The sequence below is a fragment of the Ovis canadensis genome, chromosome 14 (genome assembly GCF_042477335.2).
Source record: "Ovis canadensis isolate MfBH-ARS-UI-01 breed Bighorn chromosome 14, ARS-UI_OviCan_v2, whole genome shotgun sequence".
In the NCBI taxonomy this organism is placed as follows: Eukaryota; Metazoa; Chordata; class Mammalia; order Artiodactyla; family Bovidae; genus Ovis; species Ovis canadensis.
The window spans coordinates 68,854,403-68,880,588 of NC_091258.1; the positions used below are offsets into that span (position 1 = coordinate 68,854,403).

Genomic DNA, 26,186 nt, shown 5'->3' on the forward strand with positions numbered 1-26,186 from the left:
TTTCGGGGCCTCGTTGCCAAAGCAGGAAGTACTGCCCTAGGCTCAGCTTCCGCTCTGGGTGTTTTGGTACTGCTAAATCACCCCTTTGCATTGGGGATCTTCCCACTTGGGGCCTGCAGCACTTTCACTTCCCCCCGGTGCCCAGCCCCTGCCCCAGCACATGGGAGCACCTTGGTCTACTTTGTGGCTAAGAACTGTACACAGATTCTGAGAGCGGGAAATGATAGGAAGGTGGGGGTGGGGTAGGTAAACAGAGGAAGGAGGACAGGCATGCAGATAAGGGGCCAGAAACCAGAGAGGAAGAGGATGCAGACCTGGTGGGGAAGGGGACAGAGATCTAGAGGTATAGAGAGTGAATCAGATCCACAGAGAAAAGAAGAGACCCAGAGACTGCAAAAGCCAGGAAGTGGTGGGGGGTGGGAGGGAGGGCAGAGATGAATGCAGAGATGGCAGAGCTTTGCAGGCAGTGAGGTCAGAGTGTCTGTGAGGTCGGCTGCTGTCCAGGGCCAGCCTGGGGTCCTGGTGCCCAGAGTAGGTGGGCTGCAAGTACATCAGGATGCCCTATAGGTCCCCCAGCCTGAGCCATGGAGATCTGGGAGGAACTGCCTGGCGTGTCCTTGGTGCCCATCAATTTCAAGGCCCCTCAGGTACTGGGGTGTGCGTCCCAGTGGGGCAGGCAAGGGGAGATGGGGATGAAGACCCAGAAGAAAGTCACCCTGCATGTAGAGAGGCGGGGGGTGGGGCTCCAGCCCCAGCACTTCCTCTTTCTCTGAGTTCTTCCTTTCTCTTCTGTCTCGGCCTCTCCCCCTCTCTCTCTCAAGGTCTCTCTGCCTGTTCTCCCTACTGCCACCACCCCTTCTGTCCTGTCCCTCCCACCGGTGTCTCACCCCTCTAGGAGAAGATGTCAGCCCACGATGGCTGCCTCAGCCTTGTCAAGTACCTCCTCTTCGTCTTCAACCTCTTCTTCTTCGTAAGTTGCCTCTTGGCTCTGGAGCCCAGGCCCCAGCCCCTGCCGTAGCCACCCATTTCATTTCCCTGTGTCGCCCACTAGCCATACTCTCCTCTCCCCAGGTCCTAGGCAGTCTTATCTTCTGCTTCGGCATCTGGATACTCATCGACAAAACCAGCTTCGTGTCCTTCGTGGGTAAGGGGGCTGAGGCAGTCCGGGGCTGGGTGGGGACGTTGTTGGGGGGGTTGGAGCGGTCTTCCTGGAGCAGATATGAACAGGGCTCCACTCCTAGGGGACTCCTGGGGTCTCCCTCACCCCAGGGAGGCCCACGGTGCCCAGCTTTCTTGTCTGATCTTAGGCTCTGCTCCACTCCTTGCTATGGCCACAACTTCTGAGCCTCAGCTTCTTCCTCTGGCAAATGAGTTGTGCGTACCAATAACAATAATAGTGGCCATTTCTCAGGCACTTAGGTGCCAGACAGCTAAGTGTCACATCTTAGGTGACACATAGGTGTCAGATCTTGGGCAGAGATGCTTATCAGATTCTCCCATAAGTCTTCCCTCTCTTGAGGTTCAGAGAGGGGAAGTCACTGGATGTCACACAGCAAGGAAGTAGAAAAGCAGATTAACACTAATAATCATTGCAGGAAAATAACACTGGGGTAGTAGTCAAAATCCCAATAACTCATGTTTAATAAATGTTTATAAGATTTATTAAATATGAGGAGGCCTAGAGGACTGGTATAGAGGAACGGACTGAACACATGTCTCCCATGTGTTCCTCAAAACAACTCTAGGAAATAGATATCATTATTCCCTAGGTCTCAGGAGGTTTAGGTGGCTGATCCAATGTTGCAGAACAAGTGATGAGGCTGAAACTACCGAGGGTGAGGAGGGGCTGAAGGAGGAGAGACTGAGAACAAGAGGGAAAGACAGAGACCAGGAAGAAAGAGGGACAGAGATCCAGAAAGAAGGGAACACAGACCTAAAGACAGAGAGGGCCAGAGACCAGAGAGAGCTGGGAAGAATTTCAGGAGGCAGAGATTCAGTGTAGGACAGGGACAGAGACTCAAGGGAAAAAGATGCCGGGAGCCCAGGAAGAGGCCCCCTCCCCCAGGTTACTGTTCCCCATCTGGGAGAGGTGTGGGTGGGGAATGGGGCTGTCTGGAGCTGTGCACAGGGAATCCAACGTCACTGCCTCTCATCTCCCCCAGGCTTGTCCTTCATGCCCTTGCAGATCTGGTCCAAGGTCCTAGCCGTCTCAGGAGTCCTCACCATGGGCCTTGCCCTCCTGGGCTGTGTGGGGGCCCTGAAGGAGTTCCGCTGCCTCCTGGGCCTGGTGAGTTCCCCTCCACCCTTCCACCTCTAGGATCATTCACATCTTGTCCTTAAATAGAGTCCTGGCAGCCCCTTCATCCTGGAGAGTTCAGCCTGACCTGCCCACTCTGTCTTCCTCCCTGCTCCAGTATTTTGGGACACTGCTGCTCCTGTTTGCCACACAGATCACCCTAGGAATCCTCATCTCCACTCAGAGAGTCCAGGTGAGGTCACCTTCTCCTCTCCTCACCTGAGCTAGTGGGTGGGGAGGGGGAGAGTGGAAAAAGACAGAAGCAAAGGCAGACAGAGGCTAACACAGACAAAGATAAATAAGAGAGATAGAGAAGACAAAGTCAGAGACTGGTAGAGAGACACAGAGAAGGATCTAGAGACAGAGAGGGTCAGAGAAAGACTCACCAACACAAAGGAAGACAGAGATCCAAAGGGAAACAGAAGTGAGGAAAGAAAACACTTGGAGAAACAGCTCCAAGAAAGAGACAGAAACTTAATGAGATCGCGGGAGACAGTGGAGACACAGAAAGACAAACGGTAGAAACAGGCAGAGAGCGGTTTGGAGGGATAGAGACATAGCTAGCCATTCAGTGAAACACCGAGGCTGCCACGAAGATGCTCAGAGACTACCAGAGGCTGGAACGGCTACGGAGTGGCTGGAGTGGGTTGGAGCAGAGGGCAGTGGGGAAGTAGGTGGGGGATTCAGCCTCACTCTCGGCCTGTCAGCTGAAGAGGAAAGTGAAGGACGTTGTACAGAAGACCATCCAAACCTACCGCGCTCACCCGGAGGAGACGGCAGCGGAGGAGAGCTGGGACTACGTGCAGTTCCAGGTGCGTGAGGCCCCGCCCACCAGGATCCTTCCCTCTAGCTCTGGGATTCTGACTTGGCTCCGCCCTCTGCCGGGAGGAGACTTGGCCCCGACGGGATCCGAGCCCCCAGCTCTAGGACCCTAACGTAACCCTACCCACCCAAGCCACCTCCAGCCCATGGCGACTTGGCCCAGTCTCCCAGCTCCCAACCCCTGCAGTGACTCCGCCCTCAGTCCCAAGGCCCTAGCCTGACCCCACTCCCTGCCCAGTAGTGACTCTGGTTCCCACGGGACCAGGCCCAAGTGAGATTCCTTTCCCTGGTCACTTACACGGGCCCCACTCTCCCATCCATTTTGCCCCTACTTACAGCTGGTTTGTGCTGCCTACCCAATCCTCCAAAGCACGATTCTGCGGCTCTTTCCCCAGGCCCAAGACCCCCGCCCCCGTGACTCCTCTCTCCCAACCTCATGTACCCCTACTGTCCCTTGGCCCTGCTGTGACCCCACCCCAGCCCAGTTCTGTTAGCCCTCTACTCCCCAATATGACCCAGTACCCAGTCACACCCATCACCTAGTCCCCTCATCCCCCAAAGCATCTTGCATCTCTCTAGTCCTTGTTCCTCTGACTTTCTGTTGTTGTTGTAGTTGCTTTACAATGTTGTGTTAACTTCTGCTGTACCCTGTTCCTCTGACTCTTCTCTCAGCTGCGCTGCTGTGGCTGGGAGTCTCCTCAGGACTGGTTCCATATCCCCAGCATGAGAAGCAACGAGTCCGAAGGGGACCGCGTGCCCTGCTCCTGCTATAACTCATCGGCGACCAACGACTCCACAATCTTCGATAAGATCTCCTTCCCCCAGTTCAGCCGGCTCGGATCACTGGCGCGGCCCCGACACAATGCCGAAGTTTGCTCAGTCCCCGCGAATAGCTACATCTACCAACAGGTGGGGAGGATGTGGAGCGCAGGACCAGAGGGGTCTGACAGGATGGAGCTACGGGAAAGGGCTGTGCTACAACAGGGGCAGAACCCCTGCAAGGGGCGGGATCTTTTGGAAGGGCGGGGCCTAAAGAAAAGGCCCAGGCGAAAGGGTAGGATCTGGAATGCTGATACCTGGGGATGGGGTCTTCGGCTTGGACGGACTGAAGCCCAGAAACTAGAGACCACTGATAACTAGGGAATGGGGTGGTACCTGAAGGAGGGGTTAAGGCTGGACTGAGGACAGTGGGCCCCGGGCTTGAGAATCCCAAAAGGAACCTACCTATAACCTATCCCTGTATCCCCAGGGCTGCGAACGGAGTCTCTCCAACTGGTTGACCAACAACCTCATCTCCATAGTGGGCATTTGTCTCGGCGTGGGTCTACTCGAGGTGATCTGGTCCCGCCCCCACTCGTGATTGGCCCAGATGGCCCTGCCCCAAATTGCATGTCCAACCAGTCTCTGGGAAAGGCGCATGCATTGATAGAAATACAGCCAATCCAGGCCTTTCTGGGACTCCACCTGGCCTAGCCTCTATGAGCCCTGATTGGTTGCACGGAGGAGCAGGCGTTCCCGCCCTTCCTCACGAGGCTCCCATTGGTCCTCCTTGATATCTGAGGATATACCTTGCTATTGGCCGCAATCTCCCCCTTTCCCCGCAGGTGAGTGTAGCCGGGCTGAGCCTGCTATTACCGCGCAGCCTGTTGCACCGCGAACCCCAGCCGCAGGTGCCGGGTGCCTACAATTCGAGCTCCGGGCCACGCCCGAGCACCGACGGCAACGGTGGGCGCAGCGGCGTGCTGAGCAGCAGCGGGCGTAGCGGCAGTCTGTGGGGTGGCTGGGGCATGGCGGACGCCTGCCCCAACTGGGGGGACAAGGCCCCGCTGGGCAAGCTGCCCAAGGTGCTGGGGCCCTGGTCGCTTTGGGATCAAGACGAAGAACAACTTGAGACCGGGAGCGCAGGCGCAGAGATGGAGGCCGAAATGGAATTAGAGGCAGAGACGGAGGAGGAGATAGATGAGCCTCCAGAATAAAGGACCCTGGGCTTTCTCCAGATCCCACTCCTTCTCAGACTCTAGACCCTATGCTAGACGGAGCTGGGCTCCCCATACCCCACCCTATTCACCCTTCTTGCTTCAAACTCTATTCCCACCCCTCCCCAGCCTGCCCATATCTTTGGTGTCCCCACCCAATTACCCCTAGCCCTTTAACACTAATGCCACCACATTCTCCAAACTGCCGTCCCTGAGTCTTTCACCACCAGACCCATCTCCTACCTACTCCCTTCTCCACACGTCCCAAGGTGAAGCCCCGCCCAACTCGCGGGTCCTCGTTTTCTGCCTCTGGCCCCACCCCCTAGATTTTTTTCCCTAGGGACCCCTCGACTCTCCTGGCACCCTCTCGACCTCTGACCACGTCTCCTTTCTCTGTAGCTCAGCTTCATGACGCTCTCCATATTCCTGTGCAGAAACCTGGACCACGTCTACGATCGGCTTGCTCGGTACCGCTAGGCCCCGCTCTTCCCCAAGCCCCACCCCGACCCCCTCAAGTGTCCAGGGTATTTAGTTCCCTGTCGCCTGTAAATATTTGTTTAATCCCCAGTTGGCCCCAGCCACTGAGCCCTCATTCCCCTCGAGGGCCCAGGTGTCTGCCTTTCCCGCTGCTGTCACCTGCCCCCCCCCACCCGTGGGACGTGGGGTTTCCGGCCACCAGCTTCCTGCCCCGAAAGATACCTCATTTCCTTGCCTCAGCTGTCAGCCTACCACCTCCCACTAGATTTATTTTTAGCCCAAGCCCCAAATAAATCCCCTACGTTTTGGTAAAAATAGCTTTATCCTCTGTCAAAACACAAACCAACACATTTGGGGGGCGGGGCGCAGAGGGTGGGGGGAGAGGAGAGGGAGGCAACACAGTCTAGCCCCACGGCACATTTAGAAGAGGGCATGAGATTAAAAAGCCTCACCCCACTGCTTGCCCAGCTGAGAAAAAGTCACGACCCTAACACCCACTTATAAATATCTCGTTATATTAAAAAAAATAATAATATATTTCCAGGGCCCACCTGACTCTGCCCCTGCACAGAAAAGGTTAACCTTCAATATTCGATATCAGGGTTCCCGGGATGGAGGTGATAAGAAGAGGGAGATTGAGAAGAGGGCGATGTGGAAAAACAGGGAGGGACAAGCCCATGTGTCACTGGGGCCCTCCAAAACATCCAGAACAAAGCAAAGGGAGGGCACCTGTCAGAGACAGAAACCAGTGCTATCCCAGGGGTTGTCTCACTCCTGTCCTCAGTGCCTAATGCTCTGGGGTGATCTGTCCTTTCAGACACCCCTGTGAGGTTCCAAGATCAGGATCCATCCTCCCCTCTCAGTCCCAGCCCATTCCACTCACCACCCAGCTTTTACAGTCCTAACAGGGAGCAGTGCCCTCCCCACGTAAGAAGCATGGGGAAAGCTGGAGGTCCTGCCTGGGAGGAGAGGGTATTCTGGAGGGTGAGCCACTTTTGGGGTCCCCCTTCAGTCCCTGACCAGGCGATAAATGTGGTGCTGGGCCCCCCGCTCACTGGTGGAGACTTCAAAGACATAGGCGGTGCAGAGCAACAGTTCCTGGGTGTCTCTGTTTGTCACCACCTGTCAAGGAGGCCAGGAGAAAGGGGTTTATGCTTGGAACAGAGGGCAGGGAACACTGTGGACCCCCCAGCCGAGATGTCATGGGATAAGGGGTCCCCACCATATCATGTTCCCCCAGGTCGACGGGATGCCCCACATGCCAGGCTCTAGGTCTGAGGGTCTGCAGGGAGGGGCCTCACATCAGATGGTGTATCATGTTACAGGGTCATCACACTCCCAGAGTTAAAGGGCGTCCTACCATACATAACATGTTTCATGGGCTAAGGCTAGGTTCCCTGTGAACGGGGGTCCCCTAAGCTGAAGATCCACTGTAGGACATCCTTCAGGTCAGCTTTCCTCTTATGAGAATGCCGTGGAACCCCCACCATATCAGTTTCCTGGGTAAAGGGGTCCCCTAAGCGAAGGGTCAAGAGTGAGGTGCCCCCGTGTCAGTTTCACAGGCTGAGGGTCAGTCGTGGGCACTCCCCTCCACATCAGGGGCCCTGCTCAGGCAGGGAACCAGAGCATCACCTGCAGGATGGTGAAGTTCTCCAGGACGCTGTTCATCATATAACGCTCGGGCAGCTGCCGCAATTTGTGCAGAAAATTCACCAGGTACTCGCACATGGGTGAGCGCAGCAGGCGGTACACGAACCTTCCATCCTCCAGCTGGGCACGCTCCGTCTGAACCAGGGGTTGGGAAAGTAGGGAGGACAGTGACTCAGAGACACAGGGGTTCACCCCCAGAGTCCAAACCCACTCTGTGCGACTTCTCAGATGCCACACCCACTCCCCACTGCCATCTTCTCTCCATCGCCCCATCCGCAGTGACCAAAGATGAAAGCTTAAACCCTCAGGTACCCAGTTCAGGATTACTGAGCCAGCCTCTCAGAGCTGTCCTCTGAACCCTCAAAGACCTCTGAACTCATGTGATCTCCAGGTCCTCAGATAGCCTCAAACCCTCCAGAGATCCCTCCATGAGCTCTCCAAAGCACACAGTAAACTTAAACCCTCAAAGTGACCCCTATAGATAACTTTGGAACTCCATATTAGCTCTAAGTCCATGTGTGAAAGAGGCTAGGGTACCCCCACCCCACCATGCAGACCCCCAAAGGCCCAGAGCTGTTGTAGCTCCTGGTCCATTTAGTCTGCGCCCTCCCGAGTAGCAGGTGGCTGGGTGCCTACCCACCTAGAGCGCCACCCCTCCAGCCTCACCTCCACCTTCTCCACCACCTGCTTGCCGAAGGAGCAGACCTTGGAGGAACAGGTGAGGGTCATGTGTTCCAGGCTCTCATACTGGCTGCTCACTCCATAGAAGCCACCGCTGCTGCCGCCTGCCCCCACCTCCTCACCACTCGGGCCCCAGTTCAAGTCCGCCTGGGGGATGGGGAGGTATAGGCAAGTTGGAAGGGATGGCCCTTATAAACAGTGGGAACTCTTCTCAAGTAGGAACTCTGCCCCACAGCCTGGTGGTGCCTATTGCTTTGCAATCACCCATCTCTCTTCTTTAACAAAGTCCCCACCTCTCCAGTTTCTGGAAAAAAAACCCACCCTTCCTTCCAGCAGTTGGGTCCCTCAATGTCCCTGACCCTCTCTGCCCAGTAACTTCCCCATCAAAGAGGCCCGGAATTCAAGTTTTTCTCCTGAAATCTCCAGCTCAGGAGCTCAGCCCCTGCCAAGAGCCTGGTTAATAAGGAGGTAGTTATTCCCTAGCAACCAGAGGCTCTCCCTCAAGGCCCTTCATGACCCTGGTTGCTAAGACAAGCACCTACTCCCTAGCAGCAGGGCCTGGTGAGGTCTGGGGAAGCCCGACGCCTCTCTGGAAAACTCTCCCAGGCCCTTTCAGCCAATTCTCAGAGGTCAGATCCCGTCATAATCCCAGTAGCCAGGTGGACAAACAGCCCAGGGTTCGAACCCTCACCCCTTGCAGTGGAAGCATGGAGTCTCAACCACCGGACTGCCAGGGAAGTCCAAAGGCCAGACATTCTTAGCAACAGGGCCTGGTGCAACCCAGCAAAGCCTCATCCTCTCTTTAGAAACCAAACACTCCAGGATTCATTTGCTAAGGAGATGGGGCCATTCATCAGCAACGAGGCTTGGCGTGGTCAGGTGGGACACAGGGAAATCTGAAATGCCACAAGCCAATCCCCAGGGCCATATCAGTCGCACGACTGGGTGTGGCAAAGTCTAGTGGAGTCTGTGGAGGATGTAGGTCCCCACACCTGCACTGGTCCCATCCATCCCGCCCTGTGGGCAAAACTCCTTCCTGTTCCTTGCTGCTAAGGGAGCTGACACTGGGAGCCATGAGAACTGGTAAGGCTCAGGTTGACCTGGGCAGGTCCTGAGACTGTCTCCCTTAGAGCCAGTGGCCTGAGCCGGGAGGCCACATGATTTATGAGCCCTTTTGTTTGTGGTGGGGGAACTCACCCAGAATTTGACCAGGAAGAAGGCATGGGGGGGCCCGCGATCATACAGCTCCCGCAGACCACCCTTTTTCTCGGGGAATTTGTCGTAGATCTGCCGGACATCCACACTCTCGAGGGGGGGCGCTCCAGGGCTGGGGCAGTGCTGGCTGATGTGTACAAACAGGTGCCTCTGGTACTGAGGAGGGACGGCCAGGGGTAAGGAGTGGGAGGCGGGCTGGACCCCCAGTCCTCACTGCCCAAGCCCATCCCTCACCCCATCACCATCTGCCACAGCTCCTGCTAACTGTTTCACTGGGCCCAGCTCTCAGGCACCGTCCTCACTCCCTGCTGCCCTTTTACTCCCCCGGTCCCTCAGTCCCCAAGCCCTGTCCTTAGTGCCCAGTTCTCTGCCCTGTCCCCACAGCCCTTTCCTCTCCCACCCTCACTCCAGCCATCTCCTTGGCCTCCCAGCCTCCAATCTCTCCTCTCCAGTTCATCGCTCACATGGCTCCAGAGCTGACCAACCCTGCTCATAATCCTCCCATGGCTCCCCAGTGCCTCCCAGGACAAAGCCCACAGCCCCTCAACCTGACCCTATATTTAAAAAGTTTTCATCGATGGATGGATGGGAATCCACACAGCCCACATCAGAACTTCCTATCTGTTCCTTTTTTTTTTTTTTTGGCTGCACCAGGTCTTAGTTGCCGTATGTGGGATCCTCAATCTTTGCTGTGGCATATGGGATTTTTACCTGTGGCATGTGGGGTCTAGTTCCCTGACCAGGGATCGAACTCGGGCCCCCTGCTTTGGGAGCGTGGACTCTCAACTATTGGACCACCAGGGAAGTCCCTCTGTTTCTATTCTTATCACTTCTGTTCATACCCTGAAAATATTCCCCTTCTTCTTTTCCAGAACTAACCCCACTCTGATCTTCCCAGGCTCAAGTCCATCCAAATCTGCCTTTTCCTGGAAGCCTCCTTGGATCGCAATCAGATGGCATCTCTCTACCCTCCCTTTCCCATGGTTCCCCATAACCCTCTAGACAAAGCCTGGGTCCCTCACTCAGCTTGGCAGTGTCAGCTTCTCCAGAACCAGCTCCCACCATATTCCATTATTTGTTTTCCTGAAAACTTCATGCTGTTTCTATCTCTGTGTCTGAAGCATCCAGTTCCTGACATGGCAAAATCCTATGTAACCCTCAAAACTCAACTCAAATGTTGTCATCTCAGGGATGTCTTCACTCACTCCCCAGATATGATTCCTCTGTACACTCAGAAACACATGAGCTTCCCCTATCCCAGCACATACTTGACATCTATCAAAACTGCAGGCACTATTCTGGGTCCCAGGGCTACAAGGCAAAGTCTCTGACCTCAGGCAGCTACTGGCAGAAACACGAAAATTTTTACATCTTTCCATAGATGATAGAACCTTCAGAGAGTGATGTATGCTATGAAAAACTAAAGCACAGGGATGAGGGGAAGAGTGATGGTAGCTGGCATTTCCATAAAGTGGCTTGGGAAAGCCCATCTGAGAAGATAATCAAGCAAAGCAATGAATGGGTGGAAGGAGAGAATGGGGATATCTGGGAAAAGCACATTCAGGTGCAAAGGCTCTGAACCAGGAGCGGGTATGGCATGTTTCCGAACGGGCGTGGAGGTTGGTATGGCAAGACCAGAGTAAACAAAGGTGAGAGGAAAGGAGGTGAGATCAGAACAGGAATGCGGGTCAGACCACCCAGAGCCTTGGAGGCAACTGAAGGACGCTAGCTTTTGCTGACCTGATCTGACTTGGGTTTTACCAGGACCACGATATACAGAAACTGGTGTTTAGATCACTGTGGCAGATACTGCTGTATTTACAAACCCCATTTCCTTTTCCCACCACTAAACTACACTTCCCAGGCTCCTCTGCAGTTAGATGTGACCGTGTGACTAAGTTCTGCCCAATGGGATGTGAGTAGACCTGATAGTTGCCACATCCAACCCAGATTCATAAGACTTGCATAGTTCTTGACTCTTTGCCTTCCACCATCTGCCAGCCAGATGCAGAGCATCCAGCAGCATCTTCTTCAGTCCTAGAAAATGGCAGAGCCACAAAATGAAAGAAGCCTGGATTTCCCAAATCATTCTGTGGAAGGCTCCTAACGACCAGCCATATTGAAATGTTAATGAGTGAGAAACTTCTATAATGTTCAACCCCTACAGGTTGGGAGTTATTACTTCTAACAGTCAGTCCACTTGGGCTGTTATTGCCACCTGTCTCTATCCTAAGCCAGGAAAGCTCGCACCTAGAAACAGATTTTCTTCCCCAGGTTCCCAGTATCCACCACAAAGCCTAGTGCACAGTTGGCATTCAAAAATGTTTACTTAATGAATGAGCGATGTCCTGAGGGATTTCTCTGGCTTTCCCAACCCATGACCCCATGACCTTCTAGTTCCTTTATTTTAGTAGTTCTCAAAGTGTGGTCCCTGGACCAGCAGCACCAACATCACCTGGTAGCTTGTTAGAAATGCAAATTCTCACATCCTACACCAGATCAACTGAATCAGAAATTTTAGGAGTGGACCTAGCAAACTATGTTTCAACAAGCTCTCCGTGTTATTCTGATACATGGTAAAATTGGAGAATCACTGCTTTATGCTAGCCCTTGCTAGAACCCTCTTCATTCCAAAACCCTCCCATGACTATGCCAAAATTGTACTCACAGAGTCAGTTGCATCCGGTGGTTCCACAAAGGCCGAGAACTCCACCAGCTGCAACCGAGCAGTGCCCAGAGCCCGAGCCTGCCAGGCTGGGGGTGATGGGGCAGGTGGGGGCAAAGCGGGAGGTGAGAGGGCTTGGGGGGGCTCGTACCCTAGAGAGAGAGAAAAACAAACAGTAAAAATTGCTAATGTTGATTGACTCTGTCAAGCACTGCTCTCTCTTGCCTGCCTCCTCTTAGAAGCTGAAAAAGCTAAATACTCACTTTCCCAGCCTCCCTTGCAGCTAGAGGTGGCCATGTGACACAGTCCTAACCAATGAGACGTTATGGAAAATCTGCTGGGGGGCTTCTGGGAAGGAATTTCTTCTTGAATGAAAAAGATAGAACTTTGGGAGGAGAGAGCGTTTGGTTCTGGCCAAGTCCTCCTTGGGATGTGATACCTGGAGTCACAACAGCCATCTTGGGATAAGACAGAGGCCACCAGAGAGATGCCAGCCCTGGTACTGCTGAGCTGCTGAACCAGCATAGGAGCAGTTCACCTCCGGACTTTTTGTTACGTGGAATCATAAAGCCTTTACTATTTAAGGCACTATTAATTTGGATATTCTGTAACTTGGAGCCAAAAGCATTTCCACTTGATGAATCTGTGAAACTTGAGAGTTCTTTCACCAATGTGAGTTCTTAGGACCACCCAGCATGGACTTCTGGAAATCATCTTTGCTACCAGGTGGACAGAGCCTGCCAGAGAATGAAGCCACCATAGAGGAAAGCAGAACCAAGCAACTCCTGTTGCTACCATTTGAGTTCCTGTATCCAGCCATGCCTGAAGCCCTAACTCCTGAAATGTCAGTTACCTGAACCAATAGAATCTCTCCTTTTTGTTTTTTTTCTTTTTTGGGTCATCTAGCTTGATTTGGATTTTTATCACTTGCAGCTGAAAGAATCTTGATTAATGTATCAATATCCCTGATATCCTTCAGGTTAGCAAGTGATCAAACATAAACCCAGTAGATCTGGCTACAGAAGCGAGGATCTCAACCACTACAAATTCTGGGACATCTTTCCACATTCCCACAGGCCCTGCCTCAGAGCTAGATCTCAATAAGACAGTATCCCCTAATTCATGGAAGGTAGAAAGAAAGGCAGCTGGAGCTGAGAAGAGAGGGGAAAACAAGAAAGGGTGGAGAAAAGGCTCTTACCTGGGAGGTCAGTAGATGGAGGAGTGAGTGACAAGGAGAACGGTGTCTGTGAGAACGGCTTCACACTGAGGGAGAAAGGAAGCTGGGGGTCAGCAAGAAGGAAAGATGCCAATCATACCAGCTAACAATCACTGAGGCGCCATGGCAAGCCAGACCCTGTGCAAGCATGTTATGGGCACCACTTCCTTGAAGACTCACAGCCTATCAAGGTAGGTGTGATGACTGCCCTTCTCATTTTGTATAGGAGGAAACTGAGACAAACAGGGGTCAACTGACCTACCCAAAGTCACACAGCTGGTATGGCGGAACCTGGGTTCAAACCCAGATCAGCCCCAACCACAAAGCCTGTGATCTTAAGGGGCCCCCAACTTTTCTGGCACCAGGGGTCGGTTTCATGGAAGACAGTTTTTCTCCAGACCAGAGGTGGGAGGGAGGGGAACAGTTTCTGGATGATTCAAGTACATTACATTTATCGTGTGCTTTATTTCTGCTCCTGCCTATATCAACTCCACCTCAGATCATTAGGCATTAGATCCTGGAACTTGGGGACCCCTGGTCTCGAGGATATTCTGGTACCTCTCACAAAATGGCAGAAAGAGAACACAAATGGGGTCTCAAGAGGTGGGAAGAAAACAAAACGTAGGAAACTTGGAGAAAGAGGAGGCTGAAGGCTCAGGAAGGTGGGGAGAAAAAGACCAGCGGGACATAAGGCCAAAGTTCAGGGTAAGGGAGCAGTACAATAGAATCTGAAACGGTGCTGTCCAACTCACAATAGCCAAACATGGAAGCAACCTGTGTGTCCATCAACAGATGAACGGGTGAAGAAAATGTGGTACATATATACAGTGGAATACTACTCAGTCATAAAAAAAGAATGAAATAATGCCATTTGCAGCCACATGGATAGACCTAGAGATGATCAGACTACGTGAAGTAAGTCAGACAGAGAAAGACAAATACTATATTATATCACTTACATGTGGGATCTAAAATGACTCAAATGAACTTATCTACAAAACAGAAGCAGACCCAGGGAACAGATTAGCAGATACAAACTATTATATATAGGATGGATAGACAACAAGGTCCTACCACATAGCACAGGGAACTATTTTCAATATCCTCTGATAGACCATAATGGCAAAGAATATGCAAAAGAATGTATATATATGTATAACTGATAATTTTGCTATATACCCAAAACTAACATTGAAAATCAACTATACTTCAATTAAAAAAATTTTTTTTAATAGACACTCTGAAAAACATAATACTGAGAGAAGAAAACTGGCATATGGATCACACTTCAATTTTGTATTTACATAGGTGATGATTTAATTAACATTCACTGTCCCACATTTGACTATCAACTCCATAAAGATGGGATCCCAGTACCCAGTGCAATGCGTGCTGAACCACTCTCCTTCCAGCCCAACTTCCTCCCCTGCAAACCTGTGGTTCCTCTGGCCCCCAGAGACTTGTTCAGACAATTTTCTGTGCCCACATACAGCAGTAGCTCCCAATGAACTTTCTTCTCTCCCAGCCTGGATCCCACAGCTTGTCTTTCTCTGGTAACACTCACCATGCTCCTGCCTCACCATCCTGAGGCCACACTGCTCCACCAGTGCCCACCTAGCCTGGATCCACTCCCACCTCTCTGGGCTGAAGACTCCATGAGCCTCTGTGGCCCATTTCTAGTCTTCTAGACTCAAGGACAGGGAAGCCTGGCGTGCTGCAGTCCATAGGGTTGCAAAGTGTTGGACAAGACTAAGCAACTGAACAACAAACAACAGGACTAGAAGCATATCTTATCACCCTCAGGGCTCTCCGAGATGAAAAGGGGCCCATTTCCTTCCTTCTGACCCTGAAAGAAGATAAGGATCCCTGCTCTACCCTCAGGCCCAAGAATCACCTTTATGGGATGAGAATGAGCCTTCCCATGAGCCTCTGGGGCTCCCACTCATTCTTCTGAACCTACAGAGGTTCCCTACACTTTGGATCTACAACTGCCTTTCCCATGAGCCTCTGGGACTCAGACAATCTCTCTGGGAGGCCACTATCCCCATGGGCATCCTACAAGACTCTCACATTCATCAAATCCCACACTGAGCTCATTTCTGCCCCAAACCCACTCCTCCCCCAAGCTGCACATCTCTGGATGGTCCCACCTACCCCAGTCACCAGCCAGATCCCAAACACTGTCCTTGCCGCCTCCCTCCTTCTTACCCCAGCAGACCCCAGCCTCATTTCTCCTCCTCCTGTCTCTTTGTCCCCACTCAGACCAGCTCCTCTTCTCCAGACCACTGCCCCAACCGCCTCCCTGGGATCCAAATCCAGACAGCCTGACTCCAGAGCCTACGTTCAGAGTTAGGAGCTGGAAGGTGGAGCGAGAAAGGTCTGGGCAGGGAGGAGGGAGGGGGTTATAGGGGGATGGGGAGCAGGTGCTGAGCTGGAATAAGAACTTACTCAGGAACATTCCATGGGGGCCCAGAACTCCCCGACCAAAACTGGAAAAGCTCCGGGGTCTGAAGAAAAGACAAAGAAGGGTGGCGTCAATCAATTTCCTGTTGCAACTGTAACCCCATCCCTCCAGCCCTGAACCCCACAATTCCCACCCAGGCCACCTGAGGACCGGCGGGACCCAGTTTGGCCTGCAGGGAAGGTGCTGAGATGAGCTGGGCAGAGGACATGGTGGCCATTGTCTGGAAAGCCTTGTCCTTGGAAACCTGGTCCTGGAGGAGAGGTTGGAGGTCCATGTTAATGGGGAGTCCCAGTGGATTCAGGAAGGGTGGGACAAGGACAAGGCAGGGCAAACCTGGGGAGATGCAGAGCTGGGGAGTCAAGACAAAGCGTTGGGGCAGGTTCAGGTCCCTCTCACTACAGCCCCCTGCCCCTCCTGGCCTCCTCAGGAATGTCTGTCTGGGTAAGGAAGCGAGTGGGAAGATGGGCAGGGGGACTTACCACATTCAGGGCCTGCCCATGGGCAGGGGGTTGGGGGTGCCAAAGAAGAAAAGAAAACATAACTTAGCAAATGAGGCCTGGACTCCTCCCACCCCCACCACACACACCTTCCTGCCCTCCCAGCCCCTACAGCCCAGCCACCCTGAGCTGAGCAAAGGGAGGAAGGGGGAGCAAGGGATGAATATGGAACAAGAAATAGAGAAGGCCAAGCCCAGAGGGGGAAAGGGGCTCCCCCATCCAGAATATAAGACAGCAATGGGGGTTTCTAGGTTTCAGAAAGAGCCGGAAGTGGAGGTTTCTGAATACGCAAACCACAGGAAATGAGACTATTAGACCCGGAGGGAAGAGATGCTGAAGGTTTACCAGCCCAGACAGGGCAGAGGAGGAACAGCAAGCTCCAGAAAGGACCAAAGACTGGAAGTGAAGGTTTTCAGACTTAGTAAAGGGAAGGGGACCTTCTGGGTACAAAAAGACCAGGTAGCGGTGGTCCCCAAGTCCTAGGGAAGAGCAAGAAAAGACCTCAACTCGGATGAGAAGAAAAATGAGGATCTCAGGCCAAGAGGGAACAGGAAATCCAGAGGATGCAAAAAAAAAAAGAAAGGGATATGAACATCTCCAAAAGGAAATGAAGACTTCTGGGCAGAGAAAGTGCAGGTGGGCCACACGGGAAGATGAACCAGGAGACGAAGAGGAGATCTTCACAGCACAAGAGGGAAAAGAGCAATGAGGATCCCAGGGAGAGAAGAGGGAGGGGAGGGGAAAGAAGACAGGAGCAGTCAGAGGAGAAGCCCAACGCCCCATCCTTCTGGCCTGTCCTAAGCTAAATCTCAGTCCCCCTCTCTCTATGACATTTTTCTACCCAGGGTCTCCGTTCACCCCCTGGCTGGGCCACAAACCCCCCACCTTGGGTCTTTGCTCTCCTGCTCTGTATGCCTCTGTCCCCCTTTCCAGGTCTCTGCCCCCACACCCTGGTTCTCCCTCTTTCTCTGGGTATCTACTGCCCTCTCTCTCTCTGGGTCTCTGTCCCCCTCTCTCTTGCCTGTCCTCCTCTCTCAGAGTGCCTGCTTCCTTCTCAAGGTGTCTATCACAGTTCCTTGACCTCTACCTTGAGCTTGGACTGGATTTCCCTCGATTTCCTTCGGGCCAAAACCTGGATGTGACTAGAGACCTGAAGGGAGGGACAAAGAAGCAGAGTCAGGCCACAGCCACTCACGCCTTGCATCCCCTACCCCTTCCCTCCCTCCCCGCCTCCAGGTGCCTCCACAAAGCTGGTGAATATGAAAGATGACAAATATACAGAATGGGTCCGTCATCTCAGCACTTCGGAACAGTTGTGTCCATAAAGACCCTTCTCTTCTCACGAACATTACTAATCATCCCCAGATCCAGTAAATCCAGGTCTTATTTCCCTCTCACACCTTGTTCTCTTTGGCCCTCTGTTCGGTCTTACCCTCTGGTTCCCATGCAACTGCTAAGAGAACTATACCAAAATAGGCATAGTTAGTGCACACTAACCAAGGTGCCAAGAGGAGAGACAAAAAGCACATGAACAAGCCTCTCCTCTAACCTGGATCTGCCAGTAGGATGAGAGCCTAATAAAACAAGCCCACCCCAGACAGAAGCCCACCAGACAGTCCTGAAACCTGTTTGCGAGTTCGGGTCTTTCCCGTTCTCAGCTTGATGTAGCGGGCAATCAGTTCATTCCGACCTGAAAAGTCAAGGTGGAAGAGAGTTAGACCTTCAGCAGAACTTCCCAACAGAGAAGACACCAGGAAAGGAGAGAGACGCAACATTTCCTCAGCAAGCCGCAGGCTACACAGGAGAGGAGTTATGACTCCAGGCTTTGGAGCCAGGCAGCCTGGGTTCAGATCCCAGTTCTGCCACACACTGGCTCTGTGTGGCCTCAGGCAAATCACTTAGCCTTGCTGGGCTTTGGGTTCCTCACCTGTGCAAACGGTGATGCTAACTCCTACCTGAGTTATCATGAGCACACAATGTGCTTTTATGTGAACAGTGATTAGAGCTTCCGCCAATGTTCCTTAATATTTCTATTAACCAGTAGGGGCTAAGGCAAAACCGAGGGCTGGACTCACCATACATCTTGCCTTCATCAGACAGGATGATTTTCCGCCGGCCACAGGGCGGGTAGATGGCCAGGGCCTCCTGGAAGCTCTGCTCGATGTCTGGACTCCAGACACCTTCAGCATCTGGGCCCCCGTCGCCCCCCGCCCCCTCACTGCCGCCGGTGCCCTCCTCGCTTCCTTCCTCACTTCCTGTCCAGCCGCTGCCATCGTCCAGAGGGGCCCCAGCCCGGGGTTCCCCCATCTGGGCCTGGAGGAACACAGAGTTCAGCAAGGTTCCCCGGATCCACCCAGAGAGACCTCAGAACAGAGGTCCAGATCACTGGGTCTGAGGGGAGAGGCTGGGGGCACCTGGACCCCCGGATCTGAGGGAGGAGGGGGCTGGAAACTGAACTCCTCGATCTGAGGAAAGCAAGAGACTGGGAGCCTGGATTCCTGGGTCTTGGAGAAAAAGGGGCTGGATTTCTGGGGAAGTTTAGGGTGAGAGGGTTCTCCTCTGTGTTCTCAGTGGAGCCTGGATTGTGATGAAGTCTTGAAGACCCCAGTACAATGCCTAGGGTCCAGGAGGGCTGAAACTTTGGCTGTGGATTACTGGTTTAAAGAAGATAGGCGTCAGAGCCTAGCTGCAGGGAAGGGGGATGTGGGTGAGATCTTCTCAGTCCCATGCCAAGAACAGGTGCCAGGGTGTGAGCAGCAGCTGCTAGAAAAGGAGGGGCACCGGCCCTAGGAAGGCTGAGGGCAGATCCAGACAGAGACTCAGAGAGGACAGAGATTCAGAGAGAGGAAACACGGACCTAACTGTCGGGGAACAGAGACCCAGAAGGAGGGGGACCAGAGATCCAGAGACAGGGGGACAGAGACCTAGAGAGAGAAGGACAGAGACTCAGGGCAGAAACTCAAGCCAAAACCAGGAAAGACCCACAGAACCACAGACTGGGGGGCAGGGGCGCCCTGCCATCAGGAGAGCCAGAACAAAGGGCCCAGGCGTCCCCTCCCCCAGTTTCCCACAACCCCTATCAGGGGAGGGACTGGCCAGCGAGGGCGCCTCCCCTCTGGCCCCCAGCCCCGCCCCTTCCCTCCCCTTCCCCCTCCCCCCTCCCCCCCTCCCCGTGCCGTGGGCTCTGATCCAACTCAAGTTCCCAGTGACTTTCCGGAGGCCGGGAACAGGGGGAAACTTTTTCCAATACAGTCAGATCCCGCCTCCCTGGCGGCTCCACGTCTTCCACGGCTTTCCCAGGACCCTAGAGTCCGGACTCCCATCCCCCTCCTCCCTCGGACCCCGGAGCCCCGGTCCAGACAGACAAAGACCCCAGGCCGAGCCCAGTGGCGCTGCGGCATTCAGGACCCCCGTAGGCCAAAATCCCAGCCCAGCTCTCCCCCATGTGGCCAGACAAAGGGACGGAGGAGCCGAGTCAGAAAGGTTCCCCCTAATTTCCCGCCCCAGGTCCCAAACCTCCAGAGAGACAAGATGAAGATCCAGAAAGTCCCGGAGCCCCCTTTCGGCCACCCAGGAGGCCTCCTTTCTCCATGAGGAGGACCAGGCGTCCATAAATGACACGCACAAACCAATTCGGTCAGAAACAAGCATGGGGCCCTTTCTCACTTGAAACCGACACCTCCACAGACACTCACACCCCCCAGCGTCCCCAGCCCTTACTCCCAGGCGCACACTCCCAAATTCAGACACATCAACAGACACTCCAACTCTGGCGAAAGTTGCAACTCCACACTTAGACTCGGTCAAGAGCGCAAATTCCTGCCCCCCGGCCTAAAGAAGGCGGCAAGCAATTCAGAGACCGTCCCACGAACACCTCAACTGGTAAGGTGTAACTTCCCACTCGAACTCACACACCCCAAAGCACGATCCCCGACTCCCGCCGGCGCCTTCCTACCTACCTCCCGGCCTGGGGCTGGGGAGCCGCTGGCGGGCGGGGCTGCGAGGGAGAAAGTTGCCCGGGAGCTTTGTTTGGGAAAAGTGGGAGGGACCGGAGGGGGGGGGCGGGTCCCGGCGCCGGACAGCGGGAAGGGGGATCCTACGGTGACAGCTTCGGGGAGGATTTTTGCTTTGGCCAAAGAGAGGTGAAGTCTAGCTGGGGCCTGTGAGAATTCCGAGATTCTGATGCTTGGATCCATGAGAGAGGAGGGGAATGGAAGGTCTGGACACCTGGGTCTGAGGGAGAATTGATGGGGGCCAGGAAACCTGGGACTGAAGGAAGAGGAGACTGGGGGCTAAGATTCCTGAATTTGGAGGAGGAAGGGTCTGGGGCCCTGGCCTCCCAGCCACCCTCCAGTGTAGCTTGTGTGTTGCAGATGTGGAAGTGACTGATATTAATAGAAACACAAAAGAATCTTCCCTGTTCAACCTCAAGTGTATTTTTGAGGATAGAAGTATGGAGATGGGTTTCTTATTGATTTCCATTGGTTTCTCTTGATTGATTGGCCTCCTTGTGATCTCATCAAAGCTAAGGGTCTTGGGCAAGACGACTGGGAGTTTACTGGAAGTTCACGAAGATGCAGACTCCCGCATCCACATGCACTAGTGGACTAGAGGTGGCCGCTGTCCCAGGACCAGGAGACAGCGTTGGCTGCCGGAGGAGACGAGAGTCCCTTAATTATATCCCTTAAAGATGAGTGACTAGACTAGAGGGGCTGGATCAAGAATCTCATGTCCTGAGGAAGAAGGGATCCCAGGTTCCAGGTTCCCTGTAAGGTGGGACATAAGGCTGTTTTTAGGGTTTCTAGGGAGGAATTTTTTGGTGGAACCGTGGAGTTCAGCATCCCTACATTGCCCTCTGTTGAGCGCATTAATCGTTTCAAAACCTAAAGAAGACGAGAAGGGACAAGGAGAAGCTTTCAAAGATAGATACAAAACTAAGCAGTGGGCGAATCAGAAAGACTGTTCGGATACCTGTATTTCAAGAGCAGAGGAAGCCTAGGAATGGAACTGAGGGCTCTAGGGACAAGATCCAGGGCACAGAGGCGTGGCCTAGGTGTGGGGCGTGGCCCTAAGTCAGGGGCGGGGCCACCTTCGACTGGAGCAAGACTCCAGCACGATGGCCAGGATCAGAGAATACGGGCCACACTGAGTCTGCAGAGCAGAGGTCAGCCAACAGGGACGCGGTCTGACTGTGGGGGTGTGAATTTGAAATCAATGCCCGGCTCTGGCTTAAGGGGCGTGGCTCCTACCTCAAGGGTGAGACTACCCAATAGCGGGCCGGCCTCAGGGGTGAGGTAAGCAGATGGGGCGTGGTCAGACAATAGGGGCGGGTCCAGGGCTCGCGGAGCCCCTCCAACGCTCCAGTGTCTGACCTGGGCTCGAGAACAGAACTGTTTGGATTTAACAGTCCGTGGACGGCGGTAGTCTTGAGTCCGGTGACCGCGCTGTGGTCTAGTATAAAGGCGGGGCCCAGAATAAGGGGCGGGGCGTGGGAGAAGGTGAGGAGGAATGAGATCTGGATACGAATGTGGGAGAAGGAAAGAAATGAGATAGATCCGTTGTGTGAGACCGAGCCCTGAAGAGCCGGGTCTGGGGGGAGGGGAGGGACCGGACTGGACTGGGGAGGTTGGAGTAGAAGGTAAGGCTGCTGCTGCTGCTGCTAGGTAAGGGGAGGGGGGCAATTGGCCGGAGTCTGAGGAGTTTCCGGACCAGAGGTCGGGAAGTGTCCTTGTCGAGGGAAGGGGAAGCTCTGACCCCTGTCCTCGCCGCAGCCTCCCGGCCCGCCCCGCCATGTGGCACCAGATATTGCAGTTGCTGCTGCTCTCCTCTGCCTCGGTGTCCCCCTCCACTGCAGCCCCGATCCGCGATGGTGACGTCCAGGAGAGCTCCTCAGGTTTTCTAGGTCTTCAGAGTCTACTCCAAGGCTTCACACGGCTTTTCCTGAAAGTAAGCGGTGGCCTGGGCTGGGGGAAAGAAGAGGTACAGAGAAGAGAGGAACAGGGGTGACAGATGGTGACTAAGAGGTGGAAAGAGTTCAGAGAAGAAAGAGTGGGAGAGGGATTTTGTCCAGGTAGAAAGATAAGACAAGGAGAGAGAGAGTCAAGGGGCAGAAAGATAGATGGAAAGACCGAGAGACAGGAAGAGAGGGAGGGAGACAGGAGAGGGCAATAAGGACAGAGAGACAGAAGACAAATGAGGGGCAGGAATAGAAAGGTGATGGGACATATGGGGGCAGGAGGTGACTGAGTTAGGCCCTGAGGGTCAGAGGATGGAGGGGGACCCTAACAAGGCTCCAGGTGTCCTGGGGAGTCTGGAGTTTCCACAGCTCACTGATTCCTCCTCTGGCCCAGGATGACCTGCTGCGGGGCATGGACAGCTTCTTCTCTGCCCCTATGGACTTCCGGGGCCTCCCTAGGAACTACCACCAAGAAGAGAACCAGGAGCGCAGGCTGGGAAACAACACTCTCTCCAGCCACCTCCAGATTGACAAGGTGCCTATGCCAGGAAGTCCCTCCTGGAGTATCCCCAGGATCCCTCATGTTGCAGTATCTGGTGGAGGTGGGGGTGAAGAAGGCAAAGGAGGAAGGCAGTTTTGTTCTCACTCTCTCCTCCTGTCCTCACAGGTGACCGACAACAAGACAGGAGAGGTGGTGATCTCTGAAAAGGTGGTGGCATCCATTGAGCCAGGAGAGGGGAGTTTGAAGGGTGACTGGAAGGTTAGGACACACCCCTGGCAAAGTGTCCAAGCCAAAACATTTTCTGTAGTTTAGCAAGAAATGGTAGATTAATGACTTAACTCTCCCACTCCCTCTGTGCTGGACTTCCTCTCTCTGGGCCTCAGTTTTGTCATCTGTCAAAAGGGACTAACCAGCTTTCGGAAATGAGGTTTACGACCTCAGAGATACATCCTCTCTTACTTTAAACCCCAGAGGATTTTGTAAACCAAAGTGCATTTTTCTCCAAATAAGATACACCCTCATAAACCTCAAAGAGTGTTTTGAGTACCTCAAAGTACTCAAACCTCCAAGTAGTTTTTAAGCTGTCCCAAAGAGCTTGGTAAATCTCTCCCTTGTAAACGTCAGAATGTGATTTTTAAAAATAATTCCTCAGTTCTTTATGAATCCTCAATCCTTTGCTCATCTCACTTTCGTAAACCTCTAAGAGCAATTCTGATCACAAAGTGCTTCTTTTTTGAACCTAAAAAGGTTTAAGAACCCTCAAGTGCTTAGTAAACCCACATGGTTCTCCCACACACACTCCCAGTTTTTTATTTTAAAAATTTCAAATCTACAGAAAAGTTTAAAAAAAAAAAAGTACAATAAACCTGTATCCCCTTTTCCACAAAGCAGGGTTTCTCAACAGCGTCACTGTTGGTATTTGGGGCCATGTAATTTTTTTGTTGTGGGGGCTGTCCTGTTCACTATACAATGTTTAACAGCATCCTTGCCTCTACCGCTGGACAGAAGAGGCGCCCACACCCCCTCCAGCTGTGACAACCAAAAATATCTCCTTGACCTGATTCACTACCTGTATAACATTTTACCAGACAGACTCTTTTACCTTTTTATTTTTGAACCATATGACAGTAAATGATTGACATCATGACACTTCACCCCTAAACCCTTCAGCAGATATCTCCTAAGAATGACACATTCACCTCCATGACCATAGTTCCATTTTTACACCCAAGAAATGTAACATTGATATCCATTATCTCGGGGCTTCCCAGATGGCTCAGTGGTAAAGAATCCATCTGCCAGTGCAGGAGATGCAAGAGATTCTGGTTCAATCCCTGGGTCAGGAAGAACCCTTGGAGGAGGAAATGGAAACCCACTCCAAAATTCTTGCCTGGGAAATCCCACAGACAGAGGAGCCTGGCAGACTATAGTAATGGGGTCACAAAGAGTCGGACACGAGTGATCGACCCAGCACATACACACACACACACGTCAATTATCTCTGTATTTGTTTTCTAGGGCTGCCGTAACAGTCTCCCAGATTGGGTGGCTTCAACAACAGACGTGCATTTCTCATAGTTCTGGAGGCTAGGTGTCCAAGATCAAGGTGTCAGCAAGGTTGATTCCTACTGAGGGCTGTGAGGGAGACCCTGTTCTTTGCCTCTGCCCTAGCTTCTGGTGGTTTACTGACAGTTACTTGGTGTTGTTGGTGTGTAGATGCATCAACCCCATCTGTCTTTATCTTCGCATGTGGTTCTCTGTGCATTTCTAGGTCCATATTTCCCTTTTTCATAAGAAACTGGTCGTGTTAGATTAAAGCCCACTCTAATGACCTCATCTTACCTAATGAAAACTACAGTGATCTTATATGCAAAGAGGTCACATTCTGAGCTACTAGGGCAACCTCTTTGGCATCACGGACGAGTTTCATGGAAGACAGTTTTTCCAGAGACCAGGATGCGGGTGGTTTGGAAGAGGAGTCAAGCACATTTATTGTACATTTTATTTCTACTATTATTACTTCAGTTCCACCTCAGATCAGATGAGATGTCAGAGGTTAAGGACCCCTGTACTAGGGTCTTAATGGACCTCAACACATGAATTGGAGAGCAGGGAATTACAATTCAATGTGTAACCATCTCCTATAAGGCTTCCTAAACCTCAAGAGACTGAAACACAGACTCTGATTCAGTAGGTGGTTGGCAGAGGACTGCTCATTTGCATACCTAAAGGCTCCCAAGTGATGCTGATGCTGTGAGTCCACAGCCCTCACTTTGAGTCACAAGGACCAAACAGACACTGACATGTCTCTGCTGGACTGAAAGCTGTCCACAAGAGCTCATATGATTTTTGATCCAGGATTCAATCAATTTTGATCCAGGATCACCGGTTGCAACTATGGTCATGATTCATTAATCCCAAAGAGCTTTGTACATTTCAGATTACTTTCTAAACCTCAGGGGGATGCTTCATCTGGAAGTGGTTTTGAAACCTCCAAAATGTGTTTTCAAACCCAGAATATATTATAAACATCAGAGTATTTTTAATTCTAAAACGCAAGTCCTTTGTAAATAAGGCAAAGTGAGCTTTATTGGACTGGCCCAAAAGTTTGGGTTTGTCCATAAGCTTGTATGAAAAGGGCTTTCCTGGTGGCTCAGACAATAAAGAATCTGTCTGCAATGCCAGAGACCTGGGTTTGATCCTTGAGGGGGTTGGGGGGGAGATCCCCCGGAGAAGGGACTGACAACCCACTCCAGTATTCTTGCCTGGGAAATCCCATGGACAGAAGAGCCTGGTGAGCTACAGTCCATGGAGTCCCAAAGAGTAAGGACACGACTGAGTGATTAACAGACTTCTATGCTGCTGCTAAGTCTATAGAGCAACCCAAACAAACTTTTTGGTCAACTCTGTAATTCCCAAAGTATTCCCTAGATGGGAGAGTGGGTTGAGTAGGCCAGGGGCGCATCCTGAGGCTGACCCTTGGAGTTTGATAGGGTCTCCTTGTCCTCCCCTTCACCAGGTTCCTAAGATAGAGGAGAAGGAGGCCCTGGTGCCGGTCCCAAAGGCCGTGGACAGCTTCCACCCGGAGCCCCATCCTCGAGTGGCCTTCTGGATCATGAAGCTGCCGCGGCGGAGGTCCCACCAGGATACCCAGGAGGGCGGCCACTGGCTCAGTGAGAAGCGACACCGTCTGCAGGCCATCCGGGATGGGCTCCGAGAGGGGACCCGCGAGGATGGACTGGAAGAGAGCGTGCAGAGCTCCTCTCACTCCAGGCTGCCCGCCCGGAAGACCCACTTCCTGTACATCCTCAGGCCTTCCCAGCAGCTGTAGGGGTGGGGTCCGGGGAAGCCTGCTTGTACCCTCCACCAGACCCCAGCACCATATGGAAATTAAACCTTTTTTCCAGCAGCACTGTCTCCTTTTGGGATCTGTCCCCAGGCCTCAGCCAACCAAGTCTAGCTTTGAGCATGGCCTCTGGCTGAGCTGTAACTTCTTGCCAGCGTCCCCAGGTTGTTCCCTCATTCGGACGCCATCTGTCTTCTGACTGAGCAACTCTGTCATCTCCTCTGTCACGTTTGTCCCACCTGTACCCTCAGCTTCCATCTCTGTTACCGCCTGCTCTGCTTGCCCTCAGGCTCCCAACTCTTACTCCAGTCCTTTCTGTCCACTCTCCATTAGCTTCCTATCACTGCCACACAAACCTAGCTACTTAAAACAGTGCAAATGTATCCTCTCACTAACCCATAGTTCAGAAATCCAGGATGGCTG

General features: G+C 52.8%; 3 protein-coding genes across 31 annotated transcripts; 2 read left to right on the forward strand and 1 right to left on the reverse strand.

Moving 5' to 3' along the window:
• The first annotated feature begins 215 nt into the window (after positions 1–215).
• Positions 216–5,886, forward strand: CD37 (CD37 molecule). 4 transcript variants are annotated; one of them, XM_069549364.1, is made up of 11 exons: positions 249–343; positions 568–647; positions 822–970; positions 1,072–1,144; positions 2,163–2,287; positions 2,415–2,489; positions 3,004–3,108; positions 3,791–4,027; positions 4,368–4,451; positions 4,723–4,843; positions 5,494–5,886. In XM_069549364.1, exons 3-11 carry the CDS (start codon positions 902–904, stop codon positions 5,862–5,864), a joined length of 1,260 nt encoding a protein of 419 aa, XP_069405465.1. In that variant the 5' UTR covers positions 249–343; positions 568–647; positions 822–901; the 3' UTR covers positions 5,865–5,886. The 4 variants fall into 4 exon arrangements, with proteins under 4 accessions (XP_069405464.1, XP_069405466.1, XP_069405467.1 ...); XM_069549363.1 differs by lacking the exon at positions 568–647 and having other exon boundaries at positions 216–343; XM_069549366.1 differs by lacking the exon at positions 4,723–4,843 and having other exon boundaries at positions 245–343.
• On the reverse strand, positions 5,875–20,007 carry TEAD2 (TEA domain transcription factor 2). Of its 7 annotated transcripts, XM_069549356.1 has the most exons (13): positions 19,919–19,995; positions 18,035–18,272; positions 17,585–17,649; positions 17,047–17,109; positions 15,942–15,980; positions 15,605–15,712; positions 15,447–15,505; positions 12,981–13,045; positions 11,786–11,934; positions 9,100–9,273; positions 7,888–8,049; positions 7,204–7,356; positions 5,875–6,693 (listed from the first exon to the last, which is right to left on the reverse strand). In XM_069549356.1, exons 2-13 carry the CDS (start codon positions 18,264–18,266, stop codon positions 6,580–6,582), a joined length of 1,383 nt encoding a protein of 460 aa, XP_069405457.1. In that variant the 5' UTR covers positions 18,267–18,272; positions 19,919–19,995; the 3' UTR covers positions 5,875–6,579. The 7 variants fall into 7 exon arrangements, with proteins under 7 accessions (XP_069405457.1, XP_069405459.1, XP_069405461.1 ...); XM_069549358.1 differs by lacking the exon at positions 15,942–15,980 and having other exon boundaries at positions 17,041–17,109; positions 19,919–20,007; XM_069549360.1 differs by lacking the exon at positions 15,942–15,980.
• Positions 19,146–25,826, forward strand: DKKL1 (dickkopf like acrosomal protein 1). 20 transcript variants are annotated; one of them, XM_069549374.1, is made up of 5 exons: positions 19,146–19,841; positions 21,731–21,905; positions 22,310–22,450; positions 22,583–22,675; positions 25,437–25,826. In XM_069549374.1, exons 2-5 carry the CDS (start codon positions 21,750–21,752, stop codon positions 25,746–25,748), a joined length of 702 nt encoding a protein of 233 aa, XP_069405475.1. In that variant the 5' UTR covers positions 19,146–19,841; positions 21,731–21,749; the 3' UTR covers positions 25,749–25,826. The 20 variants fall into 20 exon arrangements, with proteins under 20 accessions (XP_069405475.1, XP_069405487.1, XP_069405481.1 ...); XM_069549380.1 differs by having other exon boundaries at positions 19,188–19,841; positions 22,583–22,624; XM_069549383.1 differs by lacking the exon at positions 19,146–19,841 and adding an exon at positions 20,019–20,101 and having other exon boundaries at positions 22,583–22,624.
• The last annotated feature ends 360 nt before the right edge of the window (positions 25,827–26,186 follow it).